The sequence below is a fragment of the Neophocaena asiaeorientalis genome, unplaced genomic scaffold, assembly GCF_003031525.2.
Source record: "Neophocaena asiaeorientalis asiaeorientalis breed wild unplaced genomic scaffold, Neophocaena_asiaeorientalis_V1.1 scaffold476, whole genome shotgun sequence".
Lineage (NCBI taxonomy): Eukaryota > Metazoa > Chordata > Mammalia > Artiodactyla > Phocoenidae > Neophocaena > Neophocaena asiaeorientalis.
In genome coordinates, this window is record NW_020172178.1 from 10,243,260 (window position 1) to 10,259,029 (window position 15,770).

The following is a 15,770-nucleotide window of genomic DNA, read 5'->3' on the forward strand; positions in this document are numbered from 1 at the left end:
CACCATGGGTAGGGTCACACCTGCCGTCCCCCTGCAGGTACGTAACGAGGCCACAGTAGCACTTGGTTTAGAAAACGTGCAAGTTTGTTCAGCGTCCTGAGACGCCCCAGGCCAGCAGTGCTGCACCCACCCACCTGGCACCCCAGCTGAGGGTGGGAACAAATGCACTGCCACGGTGGACTGGGGTCTCTGAAAACCTGTGGTGGGCACTCGTGCTGGGGCGACGGAGGCCCCGGGAAGCGGGCTGCCCCCCACCCCCACACTCTCTTCCTGCCTCTGCCGGGGGCTTTGGGGAAAAAGGGCCCTGGTGGGCTCGTCTGGCCCCCACTGGAGGAGGGGCCCAGGTCGGCCGGCTGCCCCAGGCCAGGCCCTCCGGCCTCCAGAAGCCCACCCGGAACAACGTCGGGCTCAGCTCGGAGATCCCTGGCAGCCGGAGCCGACCACTAAGCGGTCCCCTGGCCCAGCCTGGTCCCCGGAGGGCTGCTGGCCCCAGACACCGCGGCCGGGGGGACCCCACGTGGGGCCGCTGGGCCCAGAGGGCTCTCTCCGCCCCGCCCACCAGCCCGGCGCCCTCATCCCGACCCAGGGCGGCCGCCGGCACACTTACGCGCCACGGAGAAGTTGTTCAGGGGCGACTCGCGCTGCTCCACGTCCTGCGGCCGCTCCTTGTAGCCGATGAAGGTGCCGTCGTTCTTCAAGAGGAAGTACCGGGGCCGCCAGGTTTTGATGTACTCACCTGAGGACAGGCGGGCGGGCAGGCACTGAGGGGCTGCAGCCGCCGGACCACGCTCCCGTCCCCCTACACAGCCCGCTCCCCGGGGTAAGTCACAGCTGGTTGTGCCGGGACAGATGCGCCCAGGATGCCCCAACTCCAGGCACTGACCCCGATTCCCCTGGGGCAGGCAGAGGGTGGGTGGGCAGACAGGTTTCACTGTATGAAAGCACCACCTCTGATGAAGTGCCAGCCCTGAACCTGGACCTGGGGGAAGCGGTACAACTGAGAGGAGGCCGGCCCGATCCAGAGGGCCTTCCTGGAGGAGGTGGTGCCAAACCAGCGGGTCTCCAACCAGAGCGTGGGGACCAGCTACAGCCACCCGCCAGGGGCTTCAGGGCCAAGAGGCCTCCCCACCCACCCTGGGTGCCGCCAGGCGGTGGACGCGGCAGCTACTGTGATGACCGTGGCGACTGGGCTGCCCAGCGCAGCTGGCCCCTGCCAAGAGGATGGAGCCTAGCTAGCATCCAGCAGTGAGGGGGCCAGCCTCACACTCAGAGTGCGACTCACGGGGGCTTGCCTGGCAGACACGAGCCCACCTGCAGCACGTCCCCAGGATGGGCACTCGGGACAGAGCCCCCTCTGCCCGTGTGACAACACTTGCTGTCCAGGGGCCCTGAGCGCTGTTGTGAAGCCAGACCCAGAAGGCGGCTGTGTGGTCCTCGGGCTGGGACCTGCCGTCCTGGGCCCCCGCATCCCACCCACGGGTCACCCAGGTGCCCAGGAAAGTTCTCCCTGAAGCTCTAGCATCAGCCACGAACAGGCGCTCGCACTCAGGAATCAGAGCAGATGTCCTCTGCGACGTGCCAGCGGTGCCATTTTTCATACTGACACCCAGAAAAAACGCTTCATTTACATTTTGCCGAGCCAGGAGTTTGAACACCACCAAAGAGCTTACTAATTAGGCGCCCGCTTCAGCAGAGGGCCACCGGGCAGCAGGAGGGGAGGGGGCCGGACTTTCCCCACGAGCTGGGCCCCGCACGCAGCCACCTGGAAGGCGAGCAAAGGCCCAACGCCCTGCGCCTCGGTCCGCTCTGCCTCTCCCCCCGCCTCACCGCCCAGCTCCCACCCTGCACGACCCAGGGCCTCTGGGGGATGCTGGGCAGTTGGGGCCTCCAGCCACTCCCTTCCTTCCCCAGGGAGCCCAGGCAGGGGTCCCCACCGGGCCAGACACCACTGGGCCAGGGAGGACCCGGGCATCAGCCGGTAACCTGCCCTCACCCTGACAGCATTTAGCGGGGTCCCCACCCAGGTCTGAGCCCCCCAGACTCCTGGGGACGTGGGCTGGGAAGGTGGTGAGGCCACCTTTGAACGCTGCCTCCCGTCCTGGGCCCGGGGACCGCCCCCTGGCCACTGGTCCCAGCCAGCCTCCCCCGCCCGGTGCAGGGTGGAGCAGAGCTGGTTCCGGGGGCTGAAGGCGGCCCACCCCGCTCCATCCCGGGCGCCCGCTGCTCGCTCCCACCCGCCTGCGCTCCAGTCTGGAGCTGTCGGCCCCTGATGGAGTGCCTCCCATCCCGCCAGCTGCCGCTCCCCGGGACGCTAAGTGCGCGGGGAGAGTGATGAGCGCCTCATCCGTGCAGCCCCGAGAATCCATCTTGATCACCAACTGCTGGCGGCCCCCACCGTGCCCAGCACGGCGGCCCCCCAGCGCCGCACCCCACGCGGGCAGTCGGCACGTGTGTGCCCACAGAGGCGTCCGCGCTCGGCAGGACCCGCACGCCCCAGCCTGGGCCTCGGACCCCACTGTGGCTGAGGCCCTGGGAGGGGGACCCGCCCCCAGCCACGTGACCCTGCACCCACCCTCCAGCTTTCACCCCACAAGCCCACCCAGGGCACTGAAGGGGGGCCAGGCGACGGGAGCCGGGCAACACGGGTGGAAGCGACAGGCGGGGAGGCAGCCTCACTCGGGCCCTGGCCCTCAGCAGCCGGCATCCAGACCCCCGGAGGAGAAGAGGGGCCCTCCAGCCTGCAGACATCCAGCCAGGCCCCCAAGTGACCGCCAGCCGCAACCTGGGCCGTGGCCTCCATCTGAACGAGTTCAGTGCAGACAGCACGCCGGTGGGCGGCTGGCCCAGGGACGGGGGGTACACAGGAGGGGCGAGGGGAGGAGGTGGCCGCCCTATGCCTGGCCACGGCTGTGCTCTGTCCTCTCGGCTGCAACACCTGCGGGCCAGCGAGGGGAATGAAGCAGCACAGACACAAACAGCCCATGCTGGGAACAGGCGAGAAGGCCCAAGTCTGCTCTTCAGATGCCACGCCGTAAACTGGGGGGGTGGGGGGCGAGGGGTGTCCCCGGTCTCTGGGGCCAGATGACCGCCCACCACCGGGTGGCCTCCCAGCAGTGGCCACACCAGGGGTCAGCAGGGACTGGCCTGGACCTGGGCCCAGGTCGGGTCCCCTCGTCCCTGCCACTCCCGCCCAAGCCCAGCCCAGGACTCCCACCCACCCCATCCCACCTGAGCGAACGCTTCAGACCGGGGCCCTGGAGCCCCACGTCACAGCTGGCCCAGCTCCCCTCCGCGCAGGGCAGGGCAGCACCCCGGTCGGGAGACCGGAGCTGGGGGTGGGCACTTGGAGGCACGCGTGGTCTGGTGCCCACCCCCACCTGGAGGGTCCATCCTCAGTGCCCCCCGAGGTGGGGGGCTCTTTCAGAAGCCCAGCCCTGGGCCGGGGCAGGGGAGGGGCCCTACGGCACCACACCCACCCCTCCCAGACACTGGCGCCCCACCCGGCCACCAGAAAGGGGACCACGCCCCCTGAACCCCGAATGCCCAGGCCTGCCCACCTGCCTCCCAGGCTCCAGATGAGGAGGCAACTGCCCTGGGTGGGGTGGGTGCTGGGGGATGCCCAGGGCAGGGCTTCCCTCCTCCTCCTGCCCCCCGGGACTCCCAGCCCCCAGCCCCGGCCCCCTCAGTGTCCCCGTGTGTCGTCCATCGGGAGGGCCCTTCCACCATCCCAGCTCATCCCCAGGAAGGGGCTGCAGGACCCTCAAGGAAGGGGGATTCCTCGCCAGCATCACTTGTCTCCCACAGCCCAAATCACCCTGACGGGGCCACACAGCCAGGATCAGGGACAGGAAGGGTGCCGGCTGACAGCCTGTGCCTCTACACCTCCCAGCCCGGGTCCCAGGCCGCGCTGTGGGTCAGGGCACCCCCGGCAGGAGACGCGGAGGCCAGGACCCGAGCCGCTGGGGGCCCCAGGGGCGCAGCGCGCAGGCTCCCCGCATCCCAGGCCTGCCACCCGCGAGTCCTCCCCTGCCTGGCACCTCAGCCCCTCCAAGCCCCCAAGCGCAGGCCGCTGGCTGCCACACCCTGAGCTCCATGGACGGTCAGAGTCCCCAGCTCCTGGGGAAACTGCTGGATAAACGCTTTGCCGCAGCGGTGGCAGGTGGCGGCTGGCAGGGAGCCAGGCGGCGCTGAGCTGTTTCTCCACAGCGAAGCGAGCCCCAGCAGGCTGGGGGAGCGGGTGCCAGCTGACGGCGGCCACCACTTGGTCCCCCGCCACTGCCACATCCATCGCTCATGGACAGCTGCCTCACGCCATCACCCCCTCCGGCGCTGCGAGCGACGTGGGGTGGGCGCGGGCCTGGCTCGTCTCGTGTCCCCACGTCCCTGTGTCCCTGTCCCACCGGCAGGACACCAGACCACGGACAGTCAGCAAAAGCCCGAGAACCGGTGCCGGGAGGGGGCACGCCCACTCAGGCGGAGCCCAGGTCTGGCGGGCGAGCCACGCCGCCTGCTTCTTGCTCCTGGGGACGCTTTCCTAGGGCAGCTCTCTCGGGGTCCTCACGGGGGCACGAACGGCCAGTGTGGACAAAAGGAGAGGAGAGGTGGCCACTCCCGGCCCGGCAGCGGGGGGACAGGTGGAGGACGAGGGTTCCCCTAACACAGCCCCCCGAGCCCAGCTGGGCCGCCCCCAAGCTGCCTGGCAAGCCGAGAAGGTGGGATCATTACGACCAGTCACTCCTGGGGGAAAACGAGGCCCAAGGGAGAGGGCTCTCAAGGTCACAGAGAGGCAGATGGTAGCCAGAGTCCCAGGTCCGGCTGCCCAGGTGGGGCTCACTCCTCGACACAAACCGAGAACTCTTCGCAGGTCGTTGGTTCTGCCACCAAGCAGGCAGGGGCCCAAGGCCTCAGCCCAATGCACACAGACTCAAGAGGAACGTGGGGAGGCGGGGTGAGAGGGAGGGATGCAGTCAGGGAGCAGCGCTGTGCCCCCGCCCCCACCGTCAAGGTGCAGCAGACGGCCCTGGGGTCTCCCTGCCCCTTCCTGCTGCCCCAGGACGGTGCCAGCTTTCAGGCCTCTCACCAGCTACGACCGACAGCCCCTCTCGCTGCAGCTGCCCGCACATCACCTGGGCCTGGACGTCCCCCCCCCGTCCTGGCCATCTTCGGAAACCCTCCTCCTTGGGCACCACACATCACCTGCTGCACAGGCCAGAAAAAGGGGCCACCCCTGACCCCAGCCCGCCCCGCCACCCACCTCCCCCGCGCTCTCCCCCTGATGTGCACCTGGCCTCACCACTGCAGGGTTCAGGGGTGCTGCTTGGAAAGAGCTGGGCTGGGTCCAGGGTTCAGGGCAGCCACAGCCATACCTCTGCCTGCAGGGGCATCTGGGGCCTACACTTTCCAGGCCGGGTGGGCCTGGAAGGCAGGGCAGGCAGCCCCCAGGCCTGTCAGTCTACCAGCTTCCCCCCATCTGCTGGCCCCTTGGGTCACAGGCCCTGGCAGAGGGGACTCTGGCCACCACCGGTCCTGGCCCAGGCCCTCAGGCAGCGTCTGCCCAAAGCCACACGGCACTTAAGTTTTAGGTTTCCAGAATGTTTCCCTAGGGACACGCCTCTCACTCCTGTGCTGAGAGCCCAGGATAAACCCAATGAAACCAAGGGAGGTGTCGGGGCTCCCTGGGCAAGGCAGAGGCAAGGAGGAGGGTGGGGGGGGGCGAGAGTGAACAGACGGGCAGCACGGGCTCCCGGGAGAGCAGGTGGGGTGGCAGCAGACCCCTCCCTGCAGACATAGCTACAGGAAAGGAGAGCCCCGCGGGCACCGGCCCTGTCCAGACCCCCTCCCTGCAGACCCTCAGAAGAGGCAGAGCAAGACCCTGGCGTCTAAGTGACCCCCAGCCTCCGTGAGCCAGGGCCCTCCCCGGGGGACGAGGGGCTCCAAGCACCAACCCCACCTCCCCCAGGAAAAAGCACCACCTACACAGGGGAGGGGGCAAGGGAATGAGGGACAGGTCCGGGGGACCCTCCAGAGAGAGGGCCTTCCACCTCCCAGCCGCCCAGCTCTTATTTACTTATTCCCTAACTGGGAGCCACGTCGTGGTGCGACAGCCGTGAGGACAGCAAGACCTGGCTAGGGACGTGGTGGGGACACGGTGACACGGTGGCAGGCTGCATCCTCCCAGCTGCCAGCCCTGTCACCTCATGCTCCCGGCCACACCCACCCTGGCCCCAGCCCCGATCGAGCTCATCACAGCCCCCAAACTCCAGCTCACAGCGTACCCCGCCCCCCCAGCCCGGGGTGGAGCGCCAGCATGGGGCCCCCACCCCTGCCAGGAACAACCGGCTGAGGCCTCTGGGCCGGCGGAACCAGCCTGGAGGAGGCTGGGGGCCGGGGGTCTGTGGTCCTGGGCCTGCTCTGGGATCCGTGCGCCCAAACCAAGTGCCCAGGGGACCGCACCCCAAGGCCCCCAGGGGCGGCAGAAGAGGCACCAGACAACCCCCCATCAGTGCCAACATTCCTGAAACACGAGCGTTATTTCGGACGGTTAAGGAGCCCCGCGTGACGCAGGAAGAAAGGCAGCAGGGGCGTGGCCGGGTGAGCGCACGCGGCCCTCTGCCAAGCTGCTGGGGGCCAGGTCCGGGCCGGGCTGGGGGCCTACCCGTGGGGGTGAGTGGACGGGGGCCCGGGGCACCCACTGCTATGGGTGCAGAGGCGGCAGGCGGCTGCCGGCTCCAGTTACGGGAGGGCCCGCGGGGAGGGCGCTGGCAGCGAGCCTGGCCGGGTGCGCCCAGGCAGAGGGGATGCCAGCCCCTCCAGCGCCCCCGCCCCCACCCTCCCATGGCACTTCTAGGAACTGGCCTGACGCGACCCGGCCCAGGCCCCCCTCCCCTCCACGTACAGGGCGCACACTCAGCTCCCTGGGGTGGCTGGGCGGCCGGTAGCGGCCCCCTCCTCGCCACCACAGGGCCAGGAAGCGGACAGGAGCACGGCCCGCTCAGGGCCCCTCAGGCCCGGAGCAGCGGTGACCCCTCATCCCCCAGCGCAAGGACGCCCGAGCTTCCTCTTTCGTTGTTTGTTTTGAAGGGAAAACTCAACCGGCTCACAAAACAGGAAACTTAGTCCCACACAGGCCGGCAGGCCTCGGCCTCAGCCTCGTGCCACCGCCCGTGGGCTCAGGGGCCCCCCTCCAGGAACGGGCCCCCCTCCCAGGCAGCGTCCTACAGAGCAGAGGCCCCCGCACCTGCTCCCACCCCTGCGCTGGCCGCCTGCACGCACCTGCCTCAGTGGACCTCCGCTGCAGCGAGACCCGGAGGGGACCTGGGCACCCCTCGCCTGCGCCAGGGACGCTGCGGTGCCGGGGGCGGAGGGCCCAGGACAGCCCCAACCTCCAGCCTGGGGCACGGGGCCAAGGGAGCAGCCTGCCTCCCCTGACGGCCGGTCCCGTGACCCCTGTGACCCCTTGCCCAGGCAGAGTGGCCCGGGGCCGTGCACACAGATGCTTCGCAACGACAGGCCCCCAGGCAGCTGTGCTCAGAAGTGGGTTCAACAGGCCCCTGCTGTCCGCTCAGCAGAGCCGTCGCCCCCTCTGGAGGGGAGCCGGGCTGCACCCCCACGGCCCCGCCCCTTGGGAAGCCCAGGACTGGGGATGGGTGGGAGTCTGTGTCAGCAGGTGGGACCACCAGCTCCCCAGCTTAGAGCCACCGGGGGGGCAGGTAAAGCCCAGGGCCGCAGCCAGAAGCAGGACCTGGCCAGGACCGAGGGAGGGTAGGGGGGAGGAGCCACCACAGCCCAGAAGCCCGCCCCCCACCAGGACGCCTGGGACCGGCACAGCGGGATGGCAAGGGCCTGGAACGGGGGGAGGGTCTGGGCCAGAAATGGGCTGCGTGTGGGTGGGTGGGTGGGGGCACAGCCAGGCCTGAGAGTGCCAGGGACCAGCCCCACCGAGCCCCGTGAACACGTGGCGCCACCAGGCCCGCCGCTCCTGGGGTGGGGGTAGTTAAGCTGACGCACAGACGCTAGCCTCCCACGTGTGCACGCACCGGGCAGACCTCACCTGGGGTCACGTCCAGGGAGGGTCCTGGACGGGGGACCCCGTGCCCACAGCCCAGCTCTCCTGCACCCCGGCCCTCAGCACCCCCCGCCGGGCTGCGGCGTGCTGGCTGCCCTAACGGACCCTCCTGGCCAGGCCAGCAGCTGGCCCACGTGAGCCCAGGGGTCCCCGAGGCCGGTGCCCCACCCCCACCCAGACCCTCAGCCCCTCCCTTCACCCCGTGGACAGCATCTCACTGCCGTCCTCCCTTCTCCCGGCCCATGTGGCCCAGCTGGCGCGTCCATGGGTTGGAGACAACTAGGACGCCCACAGACCCTGCGCCCTCCACGGGCTCCAAGGGTGGGACCCGCGGGTGGGGCTCTGCTGGAGCAGCTCTCCGTGGGGCTGGGCTGCAGCCGAGGTGGTGCACAGCCCGGCGGGCACCAGGGCAAGTGGGCAGGGACGACGGGGCCCTGGGGACACGTCCCAAAGCAGCTGCACGGACTCAGGCCCGCGGCCTCGCGCACCGCACACAGCCTAAAGACAAAACCGGAGGCCGCAGGCCAAGTCCAGCCAGACCCGCATCCTGAAGGAGGACAAGGTTTTTAAACTGTCAACCTTCAGATGTCAGCAGAGTGCACTCAACAGACCAAACCTCTGGAAAGGCGACTTTCTGAGCCACACCGAGCCCACCGGCCCCCGGCACCCGCGGCTGGAGCTGAACGGCAGCTGCCCACCACTCGGGCTGTCCACCCACAGCTTGGGGGGGCTGCCCATCGCTCGGGATGCCTGCCCGTCACTCACTCAGAACGTCCCGCTTTATCAGGAAGGCTGCCCACCTCTGGGGACACCCACCCATAGCTCGGGCTGTCCACCCGTCTCGCAGGACATCTGCACACGGTCCCTGCGGCCCCACCTGGCTCAGCCCTCCTCACCACCTTCTGAGCCTTGGGCAGCTGGACCCCTCTCTCCTGGGGACAGCCGGGGACACCGAGGCCCAGGGGGCCTGCTGGGTGCCGCAGGGCAGCACCACGCTGGGACTCGAGCTGTGGCGTCAGCCGCCAGCCCGGGCTCTCCTCTGCCCCTCGGCGGCTCTGGCCCAGAGTACACGCATCAGGACACCAGGGCCGCAGCCCCGGGCCCTCCTCAGAGATGGGAGGGAGGGAGCCCATGTCCCTGAGGGGCGGGAGAAGGAGCTGGGGGCCAGGGGTCTGTCCTGCCCTGACCCTGGCCAACGGGCTGTTGGGTCAACTCTCAACACCCACTCAGCCCCGAAGGTTCCTTCGCCCCTCACGTGCAGGCCCTGGGCTGGACGCAGGGCAGACACGGCACGGTGGGCAATACAGGCCCTCATCCCACAACAGCCCCCCAACCTACGTAACAAGAAGCAAGAGCGTGGGGGGCCTCAGGGGTCTGCGAGGAGCTGGAGGACAGCCGGAGCTCCCCAAACCCCCCTGGGGATCAGACCCCCGGTGGGGGAAGGGGGCAGGGCGGCGGTGGCACCTGACACCACTGCTGCAGGAGCCCTCCGCCCGCTCCCAGCCCAGGGACCCCCCAGCTCTACCCAGAGCCACCCCACAGGAGGCCCGGCTCCCTCTTCCAGCCAGTCCTGAGAGGCGCGGCCGGGGCCAGGGGGTGGGCGTGACGCTGCAGGTGAGGGAGGGTTCTGGGAGCGGAGCACGTACACAGAAGTATCTTCAAACCGTCCACCCTCCTGCCCGTGACGCGGGGTTCGGCCTGCACGTCCGCCCGCGCACAACCAAGGCCAGGACGCTATCCACACCCAGGAAGGGTACGCGAGCCTCCCCACCCCAGTCTCAGGAAATGGCACCGCTGTGTACCTCCAGCCCCAAATCGGGGTCCTCCTCGATCCCCCAACATCTAACCCAAGCCCACCCATTTCCCACCCCTCGGCCACATGACCCCTGTTCCTTTCACCCAGTCACCCCAAAGTCCAGCACACAGGAAGAGCCCACGTTTGTGGGAAAGCACAGATTCGTAAAAGACGGACTGAGAGACGGACAAAAGGACAGAGAGAACAAGACAGCAGTGGGGGCGGTGGGGTGAGCCTGCAACACACAGAGCTTCCCACGGGGTCACTAGGAACGGGGAGCGGAGGGCAGGCAGTGGAGGTGGGACACGGCACAGCCCCTCCCGGGCTACAAGAGGGCCAGGGCCACATCGCCGCCCCACACACCGCCTGGGCTGGCACGTGGGCTGGAGAAAGAAGAGAGGAGGCACGTGGGCGCGTAGGACCCTCTGTCCCGGCCCAAGTCTGGCTGCACTCTGCCCCAGGGCTGACCCCACCAGGCCCTTGCCCACCACCACTGTACCCATAGGGAAACCGAGGCCCACGGAGTCAACAGACTTGCCCTTGGAGAAGGACACAGGGATGGGGCAGCCGAGTCAGGTCAAAGCCCAGCTCCCTGGATGCCCCACTGGGCCCGACACCCCGAGCCCCCAGCGCACACACCCAGGGCGGCACTCTAAACTTCACCCAGCGTGAGAGGGGCACTCCCACCCGAGCCTGGCTGGCCAGTGGATGCCCCGGTAACTGGGACAGGAGCCCTGGCAGCCCTGAGGCCTAGGCATCTCCTAGGTCAGTCCTTAATCGAACAGTTAACAAACAGTTGCCAAGGATTAAGGGGTACCGGTCCCCGTGTGCTCTTGTGCTGCCACCAGGCACAGAGGGGAGGACGGGGACCAGGGTCAGAGAGGGCATCCTTGCCACCAAAGAGGGCTGAGGTGAGGCAGACAGAGTAGGACCTGATGGGGAGCGGGGGTGGGAGGCTCCAGGCACAAGAAGTGGTACTCCTGGGGGTCAGGAAGGGGTAAACATTGGGGGAGGGGATCCAGAAGGCCGCTGGGTGCAGGAAACCTTGGAGGAGCTCGCCACGGACCACAGGCCCCTGCGGCCACCTCACCTCCGTCTTGAGGCCCAGTGCACTGTCCTCCCGGCAGCCGCCTAAGTGAGCTCTAAAAACACATAGCAGACCACATCCTTGATCCCCTGCTTCGTGCCCTCTGCAGCCCCTTGAGGTCTCAGCTCCGTCACTCCTGTGCTGCCCACCGCAGCTCCTGCAGCTTCCCAGCCTGCTCTGCTGGGAGGCTCCTATGCATCCCACAAAACCCAGTCTCGTGACACCCACTTTTGCCGTGCCTCCCTGTGTGCTCCACCTATGTCTGAGGTTCCCCCTCCCCACAGCCCGTGGGATCCCGAGGTGGGGACGGGGACACCCTCACCAGAGGGTGTGCGTGAAGAGTGGCGTGGCTAGTGGCTAGCTAGCATGGGATCACCAGAGCTTTAGGAGGGAACAGGTCTGGAGGAAGAGCAAGTTGGGGGAGCAGGTGGTGACTGGCCAATCCCCGCCCTGGAGCAGGAGGGAGTGACTTACCCAGGCACCTGGACAGGAGGCCTGTCCAGCCCCCAACCACCGGCCCCTAAGCACCAGAGGGCCGTGGGGCAGGCAGGGCCGGAAGGTGAGGGGCCCAGGCCTGAGCTCCCGTCCCAGCAGCTCCTCAGTGAGCCCCTCCCTGGGCACAGGGCCATATGAGTGAGCACAGGGGAGGCTGAGGGGGCTCCAGGCCAGCTGGCTCAGCAGCTCCAGTGTAAACCCGCCCCGAGCTGGGCCACTGGGTGGCACGGAGCCCCCTCCCGCCTACAGCCAGGCCAAGCAGCCCTGCCCTGCCCTCAGGAGCCCTCGGGCAGCGCCCCGGGCCACTAATGCGCCAGGCCTTGGACCGGCCCCAGCGTCCTCACTGCCTTCCAGGAAAGCGGGTGGCTCTTCCTGCCCACGGCCCCAGCCAGGCAGCCACTCATGGGCTGCACGCTGGCCCAGGGCACACGTCCCCGCCCGGGAGGTCCCACGAGGCCATGCCCTCCAGGCCGTGGGGACACTGGGCCCCAAAGCGCACCCGGGCCGGTCTAGGAGGGTCCAGGAGCCCAGGGAGGCCTCGCTCGCCCGGCAGCCACGGCCCAGGCCGCCCCCAGCCACTGAGGAGCCACAGGCCCACTTGGGACCCTCACCCCCGGCCGGCCCCGCGGGCACTGACCTCGTTTGTGCAGCCAGCCCTCCTTCACGATGGCCACGTCGTTCATGGTGCCGGGGCTCCCACAGGCCTGCGTGGCCCAGACCTCGCTCACACGCCTCTAGCAGGGTCCTCCCAGAGCCCAGCGGGCTGTCAACAGCCTCTGGAAGAAGCAGAGGGAAGTGTGAGGCTGTGTTGGGCTTGGGGACACTCCTCGGACCTCGAGGTGAGCCCAGGAGGCCCGTAGCGCCTGGGGACTCAGCCCGGGTGTGCCTTCCCAGACAACCTGTGCCCTCTTAGCATCCAGAGCCCCCGCTGGCCCCCGCTCTGCCTTCCCGCCACGGCACCTGATACAAAGTCACTCACACTGCTCCCTGGGCCCAGGCCTCCCCTCCCCCTGGGCTTCAAGCCCCTGCCACCACCCCTCCTGGAACCCCAAGCCCTCAGAGCTCACTGCCCCCCTTACCGACTCATTCCCACCTCTCCTGACCTTTGTACAAATCACTCCTGTCCCCAAAAGGCCCTCCTGGTATATCCCAGCCTCCCTAACCTGCCGGCCCAGCGGAGGCCACCTCTTCCAGGCAGCCCCTCTGACTGCTTCAGCCCACACCACTCAGCCTCCCCAATCCCCTGGTGAGGGTGCCCAGTTCTCCCTGTCCATGGTGTTCCTGCCCAGAGGCTGGGGTTCCCAGGCAGAGTCCAGAGCTCCTCTTCCCTGCCCCAGACTGGGAAAGGAGAGAAATTCAAACGTGACGTCTCAAGAAGGCAGGGGCAGGAGTGCAGGTAATTGGTACAAATGAGAGCCCGGAGCCCTCCAGGGTGACATGAAAACCCCCTACACACCCCCATCCCACAGAAACGCCGAACCCCTCCTAAACCACAGCGCCCCCGCCGGTCTGATTCTGGTTCATTCATTCGGCCAATATGTGCTGGGCATCTCTGGTTTTGCCAGGCTCAGCGCTGGGCACTGGGGACAAAGAGGGGTTCCGACGAGTCCCGTCTGTAAGGAGTACCCAGTCCAGGGTGGTTACAGACCCGTAATTACAGCTTCCAGGAGGCAACAAATGGGGAGGACTGTGCAAACTCAGAGGCACTGGCACCCACCCTTTGGAGGCCCACCAGCAGCCTTCTCTTGAGCGGACACTTTGGCCATTGATCCTTTGTGGCCCACCCCAATGCTCCCCTGCTGGATGAACTCCTAGGCATCCCTCAAAACCCCATTCTCACATCACCGGCTCCGAGCATCCTGGGACAGAGCACTCTCCCCATGAGCAGTCCTCTGCTACCCTTCCAGTTGGGCACTCATGAGGGCAGGCCGGGAAAGACTCCTCTCGGGGACACCCAGGCCGGGCAGAGACCCTGAGTACCTCCAACATGGGTCTTCCTACAGCCACCTAGACACTCTCCTGCAGCCCACCTTACTGGCCTCCTGAGGCATGGGCTAAGCACCAAGAGAAGGCCGCTTTGCACTGACTGTCTTGGGCTAAATTTGGAAGGACAGGAAGAGCCACTCACTGCCTTGTGTCTGGGACAGGGAAGACGCTCCTTGCCCAACACACTCAGCAAGCCCACAGGCAGGGATGGCAAGTAAGACTGGAAGAGGTACCACCAAGGACAGGGCTCTGAGCCCCACCTGGCAGGCACAGGGGGCTCTGGTGACACTTGAGTAGGCGTGGCCTGGAGGCAGAGGGCTGGACTCAAAGACCTCTGGATGTGCCCCTACCCCCACTGGGGCCTGAGCAGGGCCTGGTGCTGACAGAGTCAGACAGCTGCCGACGGCCCCGTGTGTAAAAGTGTATCTACGCACACACAGGGTGTGCATGTGCCCGGAAATACACGCGCCGAGCCAAGGCCCGGGCTGCCTCTGGGCACAGGGTGGGCGGCCCGGACGGGACCTCTGCTTCCCGCCGCTTCTGTCCTGTGAGTGACTTCACCACAAAGGTGAATTACTGCTATTATTACTTAAGTCACAACCTTAAAAAAATAAGAATAATTTGTGCTCTGAAGGGCCCCCTCCCCCCGCGTCCAAAACACTGGTTTATGAACTGGATGCTCAGCTGGGGGGCAGGGAACCAAGCCCCACAAGTGTACCCCACCCTTCACCTGGACCAGAGCTCACAGCAGTTAGGGGTGGCCTGAGCAAGGTGGGAGGGGCCCAGGAGTGAATGTCGGGGGCCCTCTGGCCACAGAGCACAGGCCCAGGGCCCCAACTCTGTCCACCGCGACAATACTCGGGAACCAATCCCACCCACCAAGTTCATCAGCTGCCCCGGGCCTCCGGGTTGGGTGGGCAGCACCTCCAGAACCCACCCAGCTCAGGAACAAGTCTCAGGACCCAGGAGGGCTGCAGTCCTTTGTGGGAGGGCCTGGGCACCCAGCCACCATGGACAACTTTTTGTCTATGGGAAAATGAGGTCCCTTCCAAGGGTCCACCCACAAACTTCAACAAGGGCCGGGGCGAGCCTTTTCCTCGGCCCCCTGAGCACCTACTGTAAATGGGCCGAGCGAGGGCGCGGCGCCGGGAGCGGGAGCGCGCAGCGGGCGGCCCTCGGGGACGGGGACCGCTGCGCTCCTCCGCGGGGCCTGTCCCCAGGCCACGTCCTCTCTGGCCTTGGTTTCCCAGTTTCTCCGGTGAGCCCGCACTTCTCGGCCCAGGACTGCCCCGACTCTGTTCAAAGGGCCGGTCTGGGACGAATTCTGGGCTCTGCCTCCATCGGGCGGGGGTGGGGTTGGGGTGTAGGTTAGTGTGACTTTTAGAATGTGCCCCAAGTGGGTAGTTGAAGCTCGGGAGCTGAGGGCTGCAGGGGCCGGGATGGTCCTAAAAGACCCAATCCAAGAACCCTAACTAGTGCAGGTCCCCTGGGGGTCGTGCAGGAGGCTGGCTGGAAGGTGGGTGATCGGTCATCTGTCTGTGTGCTGAAGGCCTACTGTGGGTCTCGCCCTGGAGTGACCGGCAGTGCGAGGCCTGCTCCCTGGTTGGGGTCTGCCAGGAGCTCCCCTTCCCCAAAAGGAAAATACTGACACCTGGCAGCTGCGAAAGTGGACGGGGACTTCATGTGGTGACAGAGGGAGAAGAGGGCCACAGGGGCCAGTGGAGGGGCGTCCAACTGGCACCGCTTCATCCAGCACACCTGGCCTGGAGTGACCGCCCTGAGTCGGGCACAGACACCCAGAGGGGGTGCTGGAGGGGGCAGACTCCAGAGAAGAGCGGTCACGGCTGAGGCAGCCCAGGATCCTCCCTAATGTCTGGTTGGGCCCCAGGCACTCACGGTCCACTGGGGGACAGCTAAGGGGCCAGCAGGACACTGCAGACAACTCCCCACCCTGACCCCTCCCTGGGCCCTGTTGATCGCAAGTTTCTCCAACAGCTGCCCCTCCCCCCAACCCTGAGGCCTCCAAGTTGATGGTAAGCCTTTTGTAAAAGGAAGACTTGTGGGCTACCTTTCTGGGGTTGGTATGTATTTGGGGGGAGGAGGACATTTTTGTTCCTCGTCCAGGGTCAGAGTTCAGCCTGGGGGGGTATAGACACTTCATCTGGGTCAGAGGTAGAAGCAGCTGAGCACCCAGGACAGCGTCCGCAGCCGGCACTGGGGCTCCGCCGTCCCCTCCTCTTGGGGCTGACCGAGAGAAGGCCGCTCCTGAGGGAAGGACTGCCTCCCCTGCTCGGGGGGACACTCGCTCCTCCGGGGGAGGACACCCCGTTCTGGGCTTCTCC

The 15,770-nt window shown here is 67.2% G+C and overlaps 1 protein-coding gene across 1 annotated transcript in view; it reads right to left on the reverse strand.

Annotated features, from left to right (window-relative positions):
• The window catches only part of AKT1 (AKT serine/threonine kinase 1), a 17,146-nt gene extending 4,908 nt beyond the window's left edge, over window positions 1-12,238 (reverse strand). The window contains exons 1-2 of the mRNA XM_024758057.1: window positions 12,080-12,238; window positions 608-736 (exon numbers count right to left, since the gene is read on the reverse strand). Of these exons, the coding sequence (XP_024613825.1) occupies window positions 608-736; window positions 12,080-12,125 (175 nt within the window). The 5' untranslated portion in view covers window positions 12,126-12,238. The remainder of the gene's footprint in view (window positions 1-607; window positions 737-12,079) is intronic.
• Window positions 12,239-15,770: the final 3,532 nt, after the last annotated feature.